Source organism: Mus musculus, chromosome 17 (assembly GCF_000001635.26).
Source record: "Mus musculus strain C57BL/6J chromosome 17, GRCm38.p6 C57BL/6J".
In the NCBI taxonomy this organism is placed as follows: Eukaryota; Metazoa; Chordata; class Mammalia; order Rodentia; family Muridae; genus Mus; species Mus musculus.
Window position 1 is genome coordinate 73,492,740 of NC_000083.6, and position 15,642 is coordinate 73,508,381.

The following is a 15,642-nucleotide window of genomic DNA, read 5'->3' on the forward strand; positions in this document are numbered from 1 at the left end:
GTGAACTCTGTGTGAGACCTACCAGATCAGGATCCCCTCAGAACCCCAGAGCCTGCTAGAGTTACGACCAGTCATCTGTCTCACGGTGTAACATAATAGGAAGTGGTGTGCAGAAAAAGTGAAGTGCCTTGTGTGTGGAGGCAAGGGTATTGTGTGTGTGTGTAAGGTGTGTGCATGTGTAAGTGTAGTGTGTGTGTTGTAAGTGTAGTGAGTGCGGGTAGAGCATGAGTGTGTGTGTACACATGCAAATGGAGGTTAAAAGCCAATCTTGGATGTTTTCCCTCAAGTACTGTGTACCATGGATTTGTTTTTTATTTGTTTGTTTGTTTGTTTCTTTTGAGATAGGTTCTCTCGATGACCTAGAACTTGTTAAGTAGACTAGGCTGGCTGACTAATTGACAAGTCCCAGGGATTCGCCCCATTCTCCCTCTCTAGTTCTGGGATTATAAGAGTTTGCCATACTTATCTTTTCTTTTTTTTTTTTTTTTAAACATAGGTTTTGAGGTTGAAACTGAAGTTTGCAAGCCAAGCACTTTGCAAAATATGTACATCTTCCCAGCTCTGAAGTGTCTTAAAATTAGGACATTTATTTACTTGTTTTGAGTGTGGCATTATGAGTGTGGGCCTACATGCCTCTCTCTCTCTCTCTCTCTCTCTCTCTCTCTCTCTCTCTCTCTCTGTGTGTGTGTGTGTGTGTGTGTGTGTGTGTGTATGTGCAGGTCAGAGGACAAGTTGTAAGAGTCAGTTCTCTCCCTCCACCACATCGACCTGAGAGATCACAGGTCATCAGGGTTAATGGCAAGCACCCTTACCCACTGAGCCATCTTGCCAGCTCCCTAAAGTATCATTCTAAAGATCACATAGCTTGTAGGTGGTAACCCAGGACAAGGACACAAGGTTTCCATCTTCCTGTCTTCTTCATTCATTCTACCACAAGACGCCCCACCCACATTCAGAGGGGAGCTCAGATGAGGTGCCCAGCTAGCTGAAGAAGCAGCATGAGTTATCGAAGACAATTCCCAAAGTTAGCTTTATTTGTTCTGTAAACCATCTCTATTGTGCATCTCTCCATGTCGTCCTGGCACAGTGACAAGGACAGCTTTCAAGACAAGCCTCCATAAGGTGTCTTGTTTTGTAAGAAAGGGTACAACAAACACTTCCCATCGGATCTCCATCTCCAGGTCCCAATCAGAAAACCTGGCCAGGACTGGACCTTCATAATATTGCACACATGAGGGTGTCACTGAGCCCTGCTGGTTTGTGACCTTTTCCTCCATCTTCCCTGAGACTGTTGCTCCTGTCCTGGGAGCCTTTGCTCTACCTCCAGTCGAGGACATCGGGTGCAGTCATGAGCTGTTCACAACCTGGGTTCCAGTTTGGTTTGGTCCAGGGAAGCATCATTCCTGGTCCACAGTTGAATGCACCCAGGGTCCTCATGAGCTCACAATGTCCCAGTGCTGGCTCATGAGCGACGACTCACAAGGGTTGACAACGACCTCCTTGCCATCCTCGGTGCTGTCACCAAACATGTCTGTATCCAGGCAGAGGTGAGATGCTATGTGCTCAATTCGGGCACCAGTCTTGGTCCATAGCTGAGGAGATAGAGGTGGGAGAGAGAAGCGCTCATTTTGCTGGCTAAGGCCATGGGTTCTAAGGATAATATAAGGTGCTCAGGCATCACCAGAATGGGTGACACCACCTGTGAATAGCCAGAGACAGCCAGAGACATGATTTCATGGTCTCATAAAGGAAGAAAAATGCCACTAATTGTTCTGGCATGCATTAGGGTTTCATTTTTTCCATTACATTTAAATTCATATTTATTTACTTATTTGTATTTGTGTATCTGTAAGCATGCATGCGTCTATGTGTGTGTGTGTGTGTGTGTGTGTGTGTGTGTGTGTGTGTGTGTGTGTAGGCTAGGACACAACTTGTCATATTTGGCTTTCTTTTTCCACTGTATGTATTTCAAGGGATTAAACTCACTTGGATAGGCCTGATTGCAAGTACCTTTACCCACTGAGCCACCTCTGCAGTCCAAGTCTTTAAAAAACAGTTATTAAAAAATTAAAAGCTAAATCAATGTTTCCTAGGAAAACTCATGAGGAGGCAATAGCTTTTCATGCAACAGGATAGAAAATGTGAACTGAGACGTAGAAGACTATGTATGGTCTTTGTCTTCCCTTAGGAAGACGTTAGAGAAAGAAAAGATGGGGTGCTGAAGATGACAGCAGGGGGCTTCTTCAAAATGTGTCTGTGCTGAGAGCCCGCAGAGAGGTGGGTCTTGAGCAGTGTCCCTTGAGGTAAGGATAGAGGGATGGGCACATACACTGCCTAGATACTGAGCTCTATACTTCATAAAGACCATCACAAATACTTGTTCTGCATGGTTCTTTGGGGTTATAGCAGCCCTAGTTTGGAGAGTAAGAGGGGGAAATCTCTGGAAGATACAGTGACCCACCACATGCTACACTTACACTCGGGAGTTGAATGTCAGTCTCTACAATCTGGTCAGGAAGCCGAATACATCCCTAGTACGTGCTGCTAGGGGAACAGTGTGCATTGGGACACAACTGACAGATAGCAGTGATAGCAACACAAGGTGAGCAGGCCTGGTAAGGTTAGCTAAAGTCTGCAGGCTTTCAGGTATTCACTGATCATTGGGACCAATATAGCCATTACTACCGACACTGTTGAGTCCTATCCCTGACTCTGACTGGAAGGGTTTCTTGCTTATTAACTCTTCATCTTTCAATGCCTCCTGTCTTCTCCTGCCTACAGGAGACTTACAGCCACCCATTTACAGTATGGAGGTTGGCCACTTCCAAACCTACTCCTCCCCTGGGCTAGCTGAGCACTTACCTGCCTTTCATCCCCATTCTTGCATAGAGCAAGAACCACGGGGGCACCAGGAAACAGGGTGACCACGGACAGGCACAGCTCTTCTTGGATGATCTGCTGGGTGTATGTGAAGGCCCACACCTGAGGAGAGCAAGAAGATTTACTTAGGAGTGGGAAAAACCGCCATCTATGTGGTACCACCATGCCTATGCATGATGACCCATACAGCTGGATAAGAAGTTCCAATGTTCCCGAAAGTAATGATCATCAACAAGATCACCTGGTAGAACGCCACTCAAAGGACAAAGGCTAAGGGTGTACACTGACATGAAGTCTTGGTTCCCATACCCATGTTGGGTCCTGGCCCATGGCCATGCAGGAGGCTGCTGGAAGTTGCAGAATAATTCTGACTCTGGGCAGCAGCTGAGCTATATGGTCTCCAGTATCTGCTTGTAAACAATGTCTCTCCATGGGAGTCTGCTCCTGACATTTAACACTTCAAACAGCTATCTGACAGGCTACCCTCTGCCTCATCTGTCTTCAGAAAACCCTCTTTTCTTTGAAAGGATTTCAAGACAGTGCCTTGAGAGCATGAAAGCTGAGGTAAGAGGTAGACAGAAGGGTAAAGAGAAAGGAAGTGCCCGAGGGAGGCGTTGGAAGATGAGTCAGGAAAGAAAAAAAGAAAGCTATGAAAAATAACATTACTTAAGAGATTGTGCACCGTCTAACAGAACAAAGGATGTGGCCCCTCAACTCCTGCAGGGGGAGAAACGGAGAAACTAGATCAACAATAGGAGTTCTGATCATAGGAAAGGGGCATCCTGTGAGGTCATTATAAGCACCTACGTTCCAGATTGTCAGGTTAACAAGCCTGGGCACTCTCTAGTTCTTAAGTTGGGAGACAGCAAGCGAGGGTGTACTTGCTGCCAAGATGACAAAGAGGTTTCCTCTCAGTTTGTGGAAGAGGTGATAACTGCCCTTTTCCTTCATCATGCAGTAAAGATGATTCATGATTAGAGTCCCCAAGGGAGGTTTCAGAGGGGACTCCGCCAAGGGGTGTAGCTTTTCTCCATCACATCCCTGTGCACAAAGTGGCCTTCCAGTTTTGGACCAGGATGTTCATGAGTTCCTTCTTGACCTGTGCTGATGGAGAGCAGACAACTTCCAGCTTTAGAGCCAACTGTCCCTGGGGTGTTACCCCTGGATTCATACTCTCAATTCAACCACCATAACGTGTTAGGGATGGTGCTATTTTCTCTGGTTTGTCTTCTTCAGGCCCTGGCATCCCCCTAGTGTGTCATCACACATCATGGGAGTTAAGATAAAAGTATGAAGAGAGGACCATGCCTCATGAATGTCACACCAGACCCCAGGACACGGGTAGTGGTGCCTTCTAGGCTGTCTGCTTCCTTTTCTTCCCAACTCTAGGCTATATTTTTGAGTACAGGCATTCCCTAAATTGTCCCCTTTGGCTCTAGATGTGTGCAGTAGTGACACAATCGATTTGAGAGGCCAAAGCCAGGCATGAATGAAGTCCACAAGGGTCTTGAGACTGATCTGCAGCATTGAGCAGGTGATCTAGAATGGTAATCTGTACTTGGAGCTGAAAATATTTCTCCTTGTGGGCAAGAGAAAGAATTAAGGGCTGCCCCAAGGGCAGAGCTGCAGGGAGCTATTTGTGGGCTCACAGGACCACTGTCCTGAAATCTATTAGGTTTTTTTTCACTCCCCTGAAAATAAGGCTTAAGTCAGCGATGGGAACAAAATGAGCTACTGCTCTGTAGAACCACAGGGAAGTACAAATTAACATTTCAAAAATAAATCCCATCATTATCATATGATCACCTCAATGCGTGGTGTTATATTGTTTGTGCTAAAAGCATTAAGGGATTAAATGCAGCAACTTACAACACACCACTGTTTCTAAAAACACATCTTGTCAGTCTTCTGGTTTTAGTACCCTAAGGCATTTCTAGGCAAGTGGCAGGAACAAGGTTTTCTGACATATGGGACCCCCACATTCAGAAATGCCTCTAGAGAAGGTTACACACAGCTACATCTGGGTCAGGGTCTGAGAAAGCCACTCGAAGTCTCCACAAGAGGGACATGTGAACAGACAGCTACCATAAAAGCCCTTCTACTAGGAGGCTAGAGAGATGGCTCTGTGGTTAAGCGGTACTTGCTGCTCTTACACACACACACACACACACACACACACACACACACACAGACTGTACACAAGTACACTTTCTGGAGCATGCCTGAATATTTAATCTCTCAGAGAGAACTGATCTCTGGCCACATACGTAAGAAGAAAGAAGAGAGAAATGGAAAGCAGGGGTCAGTAAAGTTGAGGTGACTAAAGCCAAGTGTCCGTATCCCATTCCTTGTCTCTCCCATTTCCCAAGGGAACTGCTGATGAATGAACGGGTTTAGTAAATGACTCCTGAGTCAGGAATGAACCCTAAGAAGACGGTCATTGAGGGAACGGCTGGAGGCTCAGCTAAGTGGTAGAGTGATTACCTAGCAAGCAAGGTCCTGAGTACAGTTCCCAGCTCTGAGAAACAAAGGAATGAACAAAAAAGTGGTAGTGGGGATCCTCAGACAGAACTGTCTTCCATTGAGGTTTGTAGGATCCTCTATTGATGGCTCCATTCAGAGCCTATCAAAAGTGCTGTCCAGGATGGATGGCCTTCTACACCCACAAGGAAGATAACCCAAGAACTCTTCTGCAGGCTGATGGGAGTGGCTTTTCCCTGTAGGAGTGGGCTGAGGAGAGAAACTCATCCCTAGTCCTTGGACTCCTTTGCTAGTTTGTGAGAAAGGGGAAACAGGCTGCTGGACTCAGAGGACATGTTCCCTGCCCCAGCGGGAAGAGATTGAGTAGCAGCAGGACCGGTAGCCTTCCTTCATGCAAATGTCCTGGGGCTGCAGCTGGGAAAGCTGGGGTGCAAAGGGACCACTGTGGTACCTGGACTGGTCTGGCCTGGGACTTCCTGGTTTGAGTTGGATGAAAAATTATGGAGGAAAGATTTTTCTTACATTGCAATAAGAACTTTCAAAGAGGCAGGGGCAAAGATGAAGCCAGGCAGAGAGATGCTGGTCTGGGAATGGTCCAGGGCTCTATCCTTTGATAGACAGGAAGTCATCAGCCTAGACTTTACTCCCTACCCCACTGGAGAACTATCTGGCAGTGTCTGGAGACAATTTCGGATTATTAAGATGAGCTTCTATGGACATTTGGTGAGGTGGGTCAGGAGCCCTGCTAAACATTCTACAAGGCACAGATGGTCCCCATGACAAAGAATGATCCAGCCCTAAGGACAGTCATGCTAAGGTTATCATGAGGTAGTCTGCAGGTCTACCTACACCTAAACTCATGGGTATCACTCATGAACATCCTGCCTAGCTCATCCAGTCTGTCAAGTGGGGCTGGTAGCAGGACAAGCCCATCTGAGGGGCTGCTGTAACGAGTAAACAAGTACTCTGCTCAGAGCTGACTGGCATTGGCTTAGTGTACTTGCTCCAAGAGTGTTATATCCTCGTTGGAAGGGGTGCTAGGTGAGGGGCGGGACAGCGAGCTCTTGAAGGAAAACAAGGTGACTTTCTTGTTAGTAAGTAGAAACTAATGTCACTCACTGGTAATGGTGAGTTCTGTGCTTCTAAATGTCTTCTGTGATGTAGGTTTCCAACAACTGAGGTTACAGTAAAGTAGCATTGTTAGTTTCCTTGAAGTGAGAGCCTTTCCAGTGCCTGACTGATCCGAGCCACTTCATGCCTAGGTATGGTTTCATGGAAGTGAGGATCAAAGAGTCGATGATTACGCTGCACAATGTCAGGAGCAGCTGCCGGGCTCACTCGGCTTATGAGCTTCCCTCCGATGAGATGGGACCCAAGCAGAGGACATCAGTGATACCAGGTGTTCTCCAACTTTGCAGGCCCCACAGGAGAACCCATTAGAACCCATTAGCCTATGAACATGCCTATGAACATGCCCTTGAAGACAAATGCCTGGGACAAACGAGCCAGGTTCAACAAAACCTCTAATTGAGTACAAAGATCTCTAAGGGGTGAGCCCTATGGTCAGCATTGGGTGGTACAAAAGTTCAAATCGCTGGCGGGCCATGCTGGGCTCTCTGCCTCCCTTGGTTGCACAGACACAAACATCAGCTTGTCCTGGAGATGGTTCCCAGATGTTTTCTTCGGAACCCTCATTAGGTTCATGTTTGAGGCCATCCCCTTTTATTTCCACCATGTCTTCTCTTACATCTCTAGAATGTCTTAGACCTAGGATTGAAGCCCCATATCCACTTCACTTTGTTGTGTCACAGGATTGGCCTCTTGGGTGACTACAATAGCTGGGATCCCTGCCCACTAGCTTAATAACTTTGCAAACTCTTGACGGATTACTTCTGTAACCTCAGATATGATAGGAAGAGAACCATTTTATTACAGTGGTGGAACCATTGCTGGCACCTTTATGACCCCCCAACCATAAAATTATTTTTGCTGCTACTTCATAACTGTAATTTTCTACTGTTATGAATCAGAATGTAAATATCTGATTTGCAGGGTGGTTTTAGGCGACCGTTGTGAAAGGGTCGTTTGACACCCTCCCCAAGGGGTTGCGACCCACAGATTGAGAATCTCTGCTCTAATAAGAGGGCCACAACGTAGAATATATGGTTAATCCATGCATATTCAGAATAGTGCCTTCTATTTATCAAAGGCTTCGTTACTGTCTCCGATGACACCAGTGACTCAGAGCAAGTCAAGAGAATAAAAGAGAAATGTCCCTTTAGACTTTCCTTTAGAAATTATCCCAGAGACAGGTTGGCATGATGCTTTGGAGGGGTCATTCCTAGGCTCTGGTGAGGAACGCTGAGGAAGAAGGGGTAGGAGGTGATTGCCTGGCAGCTTGTTCCACTGCAGATTGGAGCTCTCTACCCTGGAGGTGTCCCCGTGCCTGCTGATCTGTGGAGCATTTTCAATCACATCCACCCTTGGGGCTCCCAGCTGCTGCCTCCTGCTCCACAAATCTGGAGCCTCAGCACTGGCTGGGCAGAGGAAGCATGCACTTCAAACTGTCTTATGTTTCCCTCGCTTTAATTTGGAAACTAGAGTGGCACATCTGTCTTCTTTCTACCTTTCATGGCTATTTTTCCAGGGAATTCAGTGAAGTTAAGAGGAAATGTATTAGCCTGGAGACTTCTTGGGCTTCAAAGGCTTTCGAATGCATGATATATGTATGCCTCCTGCATTACCCCACGGCATAGGTTTGCCAGCATCTTTGAAACACTTGAATCCAGTATTTTGCTCCAAAGAAAGATAAGGCAGTAAGAAGGAAGAGGAGACAGGGTGTGGGAGTGGATGACTGGTATGGAGGAAGAACAATTATTAGCACTACAGGACTGGATAGCCTCCATGCTGAGCATATAGTGTGGTTGGAGAGGGCTTATTTAGTATCCATAAGGCTCTGAGGTTTGTTCTCCAGCCCTGCCAACAAAAACAAACCAAACAAAACCAAAGGAGTATTGTTATAGGCAGGGGGCGATCCCATTGCTGGAGTTTTACCTACCTGGTGAGTGAATGTCAGCTAAAGACAGAATCTGGACCTCCTTGTACCACTCTCTGTGACCCAGGGCCCTAGAACACCCATCTCATGGCTCCAACCTAATCTCAGGACATGTGCTGATGCGATGCCTGGCTTTGTCTCTGCGGGTAGGCTATGTCGCTGGTATACATATGTAGACTTTCAGAGGGAAATAAATATGAAGGCTTAGAGTTTACCATGTTGGTCAGAGCCAGAAATGAGAAGAAACTGAAGCCAGGCCCAAGTGGGCAGCCAGTCTAGCCATGTGTCCCTGGAGTTTTTGCGTGACATTTGTGGAGCAGAGACCCCCAATTCACACTCATGCCCAAACTCCCCTAAATGTGAGGGAGGACACCCTTCTCTCCTGACTCCAGACCCTCTTACAGAAGCATGAATTTTGTTTTTGGATTTGTCCCTTGAAAGTGGCTGTAATGAAAACCCTCCCCCCACCATCTTTCTTCTGTCAAGGTGGAACTGGTTAACAGTTTTAATATTTATAAACCTTTAAGAGGCAATGTCACAGGCAGGTGTCTTCTCCTAGGACTAGACATCTAACCAAGCTCTGAAGCAATGACATGGCTGGAACAAGCACCAGAGAACTGCTGGGTAGAGTTGGTGTGGTGTCACCATGAGTACATGACATTAGTTAATCTTGGGGAGCTTTGGTGGCATCAGCTGTGGAGTAGGTAGGGGAAGGAACAACACCTATTTTGTCTGACTCCTGTATCACTTCCTTGCTATGCTCTCAGTGACTGAAGAGGTGGGGTGCAGGAAGAAAGGCTGAATGGGTCCATGGGTAGATATACACCTTCAGGACAGAGTAGGAGTCGAGACAGGGAGCAAAAACATACATAGGAAGGGATAGAGCTATGCTAGGAGGAAAGGACCCCACCAGTGTCCAACGTATACAGAAAGGGTTGAGATGAAGGACAGTGAAAATGAAGATTTGTGAGGAATGAGGAAGAGGACCCTAGTAAGAAGAGAAGAGATCACGAGTCAGTCCTGTAAGGACATATAACACGCATGTGGACTTGAGATCATTTCAGCTAACATAATCATGCTGAAATGTGAATTTCCTTCCAAGTACCTGAAAATTTAGCCCAGTCCGGTGGCGAGGCTGTGTACCCTTGGAAAATGGGGCTGTGTCGAACTCTGAATGAGCCCACCTTGTTTCCCCAGCAGGAAACCTGGCGCTGAAGATGCTCCTGTCCACTTTGCTGAGGTAAACTGAACCTTTTTATATTTAGATAATCTACCATCGGAGAGTCACCAAGCCCAGCTATTATCTCAAACAAAGCTGAGCTATAGCCACCACTGCCCCAAGGAGAGAGCTCTGTGTACCTACAGGCCTTTGCCCCATGGTCCCAATACATGCAATTGTTTGCCTTCCTCCTACTGCAGGTAGGTCAGCTGAAATGGAATGAGCCATTCTCCTCCAGTAAACATCCTGCTACCTCTCCTAGGACTGGATATTAAAGGACCCCCTCTGCGGCCCAGACAGTTAGTGGCTTTCCCTCCCACCTTCTTATGCAACCAAAGCTGGCAAGTTCCAGAAAAGCTCCACTCTGCTGGGAATAGATCAAACCAATCCTGTCCCGGGGAAAGGCCTAAACAACATTCTGACTGTTGGAATTCCCATGAGCAATACCCACACACAGACTCACAGAAAGATGTGTCACCTACTCATTGTGCTTTACAAAATACCACTTGAGCAAACTGTGTTACTGTCAGCTGGGCAGCCACACCTAAAGTAAAATCACCCACTCCACCTCCTCTGCCCTGTTTGGAGCAAGGACTGCTTCCGGTAAAGTCTTTTCAAGCCAGAGCCAGGTCCGAGAGCATGGATATTTGTGGTCAACAAGGGAGAGGCACTGTGCTGAGACCTGGATGATGGCTTAAAGACCACACACAAAGTGAGGATGAGGGTCATTGTATGGAGACAGGGCAGGAGGAACACCTAGGGACTGTGGCTCTAACCTAACACAGGCATTCTCACCAGGGATATTTTAAAACCATGATCCAAAAGTCAACAGATCTGGGCTTGGAGAATGTAGATCTAGCGAGAATAAGTAAGTGAAGGGTATAACAAGAGTTTTTCTAGGGAGAACATTGTGGGATGTAGACACAAGGGGCTACAGGAAAAAGATGAGCCAAGTCACCAGTGAGAATTGGAACCTTGGCACCTGGGGAAAGGGTGACCTGTGCAGAGAACGTGTGCAATGCAAGGTAGCCTGGTTGTTCACGGCCATTTGTGGAGTTAAACCACAGAGAGTTTGGCTCACTCCGTTGCACAGTATTTGAGCAACCGTCCAGGGGGAGGTCTTACCTATGGACCTTTCGTTTCTTGAACCCTCTCCTGGAACCTTACAGATATATTACTAGTGAGGACAAACTGAACTTCCTCAGGAGGATAGAGATAAGAATTCAGCTCCTGCTTCTACCCCACCTCGACATCTATGGTGCTCTCTCATTCTAACTTTGACCTCTGTTTCCCTAAGGCCGAGCCTTATACTCATCACCAGGCCTCAATATATGTTGTATTTCCTGGGTCAATCTCTCTCCCCTTCCTGACTTTCTCTGCTTTTACATCTGTCTCAAATCACAGCCCATTTTCAAGTCTCCTGGGACAACTTTTCAATGCTCACACAAGACTTGTATGCCACATCTCTGTGTTTCTGTGGTATCAGTGAGAATGTCCGGGAACAGGCATTAGATGACAGAGGCTGCTTGGGTGTGTCCTTCTGTAGCCTAGCCTTGCACCTGTGCACCTTCACAGTTAACAAAGAATCTGACGAGTGAATAAATGATGCATGAAGACACAGAATTCGTGAATCAATAAACAGGAGATGGTCAAAGCTGGAAACATGAGTAATATCTCCAAAAAAAAAAAAAGAATTTATGGAGAAAAGAAGGGTGCACTGAAGACCTCAGTAAACACCATAAAGATGGAGAAAGGTACTGGGAAAGAACTCAGACAGCAGGACAAGGAAGCAGAGATCCCGAGGGATCACACTGGCTGAGGGGAGTCACGTGATGGTTGCGCTTGACCAAATGCTATGGAGGTTGAGACAGGTGGTGATTTTGTCAGTGACCTTGGAAACAGCAGGCCTAGCCTCAGAAAGGAGAATATTGGCAAAGCACAGGGCTTGGACAGGATACACTCTGTTGACAAACCAAGCAAGACACAGGGAAGCTTCCTTGGAAAGCATTCCTGAATAATCCACAGATGTAGCGGAAGCAGGAGGGTGGTGCCCAGGAAAGAGGGGTGGATAGAAGTGGTTTTACCAAGTCTGAAGTCAGCTGCAAGACACAGTTTGGGTGTCTTGTGTCAATGTCTGGTAGCAAGCTTCTTTTCCTCTTTGCATGTCACACTTGCAGAGGTCGTTTGTGTGATCTTCCTTGTCTGACTTGGCCCACATTTACTGTAGGAGACAGCTGACAGTCTTTGAGCTCCTGTTAAATTATTGGACCATTTCTTATGGGCAGATGCCACTTGGAGGCCCTCTTTCAGAGGAATTCCAGGTATTTGGCAACTAAGTGGGAGAAAAGCCAGGTAAGATGGGTCCTTTGGCTCCATTCTGGACTCCTGGTGTCATGCTGAAGTAAGGACTAAGGCTAATCTAGACATCTCTTTTCTCTGTGGCATGCACTGCTATGACCCCAGGCAGTTACTTTACCTGAGACTTTGCTCCATCTCCTTTGACCTTGGCACAGGGACTTAGCCTGAGAATCTCCTGTTTTTTCTGCTTTTGAGACTCAAGGCACTTCTGCCGCTGCCGGATATTGCCCTTCTGGATGGAGGAGTCTGGGGGGACCCTGTGGGAAAGCCATGTGGACAGATGAGAATGCACTGCTTTTGACATTAGTGCTGCTAGCTGCTGGATGGATTAGGGGTGTGTTTTGAGAGGGCAGAGAGCCATCTTCCCTGGAGCTGTCACAAAGGTTGGCACTGGTCAGAGGATGGAAGGGAACTCTCAGAAGCCCCATGGCAGATGGATCTCTAGTATGGAGTCTATGTCACCAATTCTATTCTCTTAGCACAACCCAGGGTACCACTTCCAACAGTTAACCCTAGTCTCCCATTCTACTAGCTTCAACAAAATTCCTCTTCAGGTTTTAGGGATAAGCAGGAGTGATTGATTTGCTCAGCCCACAACAGACTTAAAAACTCTCCTCCAGTTGGCCATAGGTCTTGTCTCTCCCAGACCAGGCTAGCAAAGACCGGGTCTCTTCTTGTAGCTAGTTTTGGGTCCAGCAGATAGGTGTACCTGAGTTCTGGGTAGACATTCTCTAGGTACCACTTGAAGGTCTGGCAGTGAAGATTCTTCCTCAGGTTCAGCCTGTTCTCAATGCTGGGACGATGAGTTGGAGGGTGGGACACAGAGACAGAACACAGCTGTTAGAGGCAGGAATCTACAATAGTGGTTCCCCACCACCAGTGACATGTTTCATACCCACACACCTCTAGGGGATGCTGAGTAAATGAACAAAGTAGAGAGTTCTCTAGTTCCAGGCAGACCTATGAAAACATCTTAGCTTCATCTCTTGATGGTATAGTTACAACACTGAGGGCTTGTGCTTTTATTTGAAAATGGAATTGGGGGGGGGGTGATTTTCATTTTCATTAAAGGTCAAGCTGCGAGAAGGATGAGTGTGTTGTTAATAACTTACTGCTGGAACTATGGTCTACTCTTACTCAGTCTCTCTGTGATTGGACAACCACGCTGCCCCAGCCTTAGAGCACCTTGCTGGTGTCTCATCACACATCTGTTCATGAGCTACCCACTGAACATTCCTATGTAATGGGCATCATATTGAATGTACTAAAGCTTCCAAACAGTAATACAAGATAGCGATTCAAGAACCATATCCCATGTGACCCTGAAGACAGGTCGTCATGACAGCTTGCAGGTGGACTCTTGCTTGATGGGCCCATGGTATTCAAGAAAGCAATGGTGATAGATGCTGGTATGTGAGAGAAAGAGAGGCCATGTAGAGAAGCCAAAGGGTGGGTGAGGCAGGGAGATTGGAAAGCAGAGATCAGTGCTATGAACAAGTTAAAAAAATTTCCAGCAGGAGCAACATTGGCTATCTGGCCTTAAAACAGAAGTGTGTGTGTGAATGGGGGAAGAGAGTCCACAAAGATCCACATGAGGCAGCGCTGGAGGAGGATGACGTTATCTCATGGGCACTGGGATGGACTTGGTGGGCCTTCTATAGGTTATAGCATGGGGATGCATTGAGGAAATCTGACTGTTGCTTTGGCCAGTTGGAGTGCAAGTGGGGACAGTGGCTAATCTGTTAGTTAATTGGGAGATAATTATACAATCCCAGGTGCCTTTATTCTCCTTGTAGTGAACTGGGTAGGAATGGGCTTGCTCAATCCTCTACTTCTTTTCATCTTCATTCTACCTAAGTATTCGTCAGCCCTTGTCTTCTCTAGGCAACCAATAAATGTAGCTTTGCTTCCTATTCAGCCCCATTCTCTCCCTTTTCTCTCTCCATGACGTCACCCAAAGTCCTCTTCCTCCTTCTCCCTCTTTGTCCTCCACATTTCCCTTCTTTTTGTGCAGGGACTCAAATTCAGGGCCTCCTGAATAGTAGCCAATTGCTCTACCACTAAGCTACACGCCCAGTCTTCTATCTTCTTACAGAGCACAAAGCAGGCTTCCTTATCAGGTCTCTCAGCTCATGTTTTCAACATGCTTGGTATTCTTTTCAGAGAGAGCCTGGGTTCTCAGTGTTTGAGTGGCAAAGCAGCAACAGGACATGATTATCACTCCAAGCAAGCAAGGGGAACTATAGTAGTACCCAGACTTGTGACTTGGGTCATATAATGTAAGAAAGACTGTTCATGGAGTTGCATGGGAAATATGGGTTGAGAGACTCAGGAACAAACTGAATGGGTTTAGATTAGGGTTTGTTACATTGGAGGTATCTGGGAGACATCCAGGTAGAAGTGGCCATTTGGGTGTAAGAAATTGCAGCCCAGAGGAAAGGTTCCTGTTAGAAACAGAGTTGTAAATAGATATGGCAACCTCACTGGTGAGCATGCAGAGTACAAAGAAGACTTAAGACAGAACCTCAGAGAGAGACCAGCCTGTCAGGAGTGAGGCAAAAGAAGATGAGCAACATGGGATTAGAATAGGAAAGGCAGGACTTAGGAACAACAGAAAAGAAGACCAGAAGCCTAGGGGCCAGAGAGGCATGGCAGAAGAAAGCAGGCTGGAAAAGATAGTGCTGAAAGGTAGCATAAGATGAGAGCAAAGACTGAAGGAGTCTGGACTAAGCCTTGTGGGAAGAGCTGCAAGGCCTGGGGGAGGCAGCCAAGGTAGAACATTACTTCATGATGCTGGATCCTGGCAGGCAGGACATGGATATATAAGGTGGTGAGCAAAGCCACCTTAAAGGAAGGTTGTATATTTATTTCTGTTTACTCCCTCCTTTTTTAAGTCAAGGAGTAGGTGTAAACATGGAAAGGAAAGATACAGAAGGGGAGAACCGAGGTTGGGGAGAATGGAGGTGTCTAGACACGGTCTGGGCACATAGCTCTATCTGCCATGCTGGAACACTACGAATTTGAAAGCCAAGCAAAACAAGTCCTCAGGAGGATGAGCTCAGGTAGTAGGGGCTTGAAGGATCTGTAGGTGATTCCACTGGCAGGTTAGTTGGGGGAACCACTCCTCGGAAGCTCGTTCCTCGGATTAGGATCCTCCGCCGGCAGCACTGTGTCACGTGGGAGCTGATTAGAAACACAGAGCAAAGGAATCAGAATCCATGTTTTAACACGCTCCCTGGGAGATCTGTGTGCTCATTAAAGTCTGAGAGGCCCTGCACCAGCAGGCAGGAGGAGATGAATGCATACTGTGGGAATGTGATAAATGTTGATTTATGAATGAAGGCAGGCATGAATGGTGCATCCGGAGGAGTCCTGGTTTACTGATACAGGAAGCACACCTCTCCACAGAGACAAAAAGCGACCGAGAAGGATGGTACAGTTGTGGCCAGGCTAATGGGTTGATTTGTCTTGAGAAATCAATATTGTCTGTTTCATCCATAAAAGAGGCACCCTCCATGCAAGAGGAAGGAGGTGGGGGCCTACGAGCTGGGAAGGGAGTAAAGATGGTTTAGTGGACATGGCGGGTTTGAGCTGGCTAGAAAAGAGTGCAGGGCTAGGAGGTGTCTTGTGACCTCCCTGACAACATGGC

General features: G+C 46.9%; 1 protein-coding gene across 3 annotated transcripts in view; it reads right to left on the reverse strand.

Moving 5' to 3' along the window:
* Nucleotides 1-467: 467 nt before the first annotated feature.
* The window catches only part of Galnt14 (polypeptide N-acetylgalactosaminyltransferase 14), a 218,932-nt gene continuing 203,757 nt past the window's right edge, over nucleotides 468-15,642 (reverse strand). Inside the window, exons 12-16 of one of the 3 annotated variants that reach the window (XR_003952183.1) lie at nucleotides 12,897-15,176; nucleotides 12,703-12,786; nucleotides 12,112-12,250; nucleotides 2,863-2,982; nucleotides 468-1,592 (exon numbers count right to left, since the gene is read on the reverse strand). Coding sequence is in view for 2 of the 3 variants with exons in the window: in XM_006524941.4 (XP_006525004.1) it covers nucleotides 1,434-1,592; nucleotides 2,863-2,982; nucleotides 12,112-12,250; nucleotides 12,703-12,786 (502 nt within the window). In the remaining variant the exon portion in view is untranslated. The remainder of the gene's footprint in view (nucleotides 1,593-2,862; nucleotides 2,983-12,111; nucleotides 12,251-12,702; nucleotides 12,787-12,896; nucleotides 15,177-15,642) is intronic. The other 2 variants (XM_006524941.4, NM_027864.2) reach the window with 2 other exon arrangements.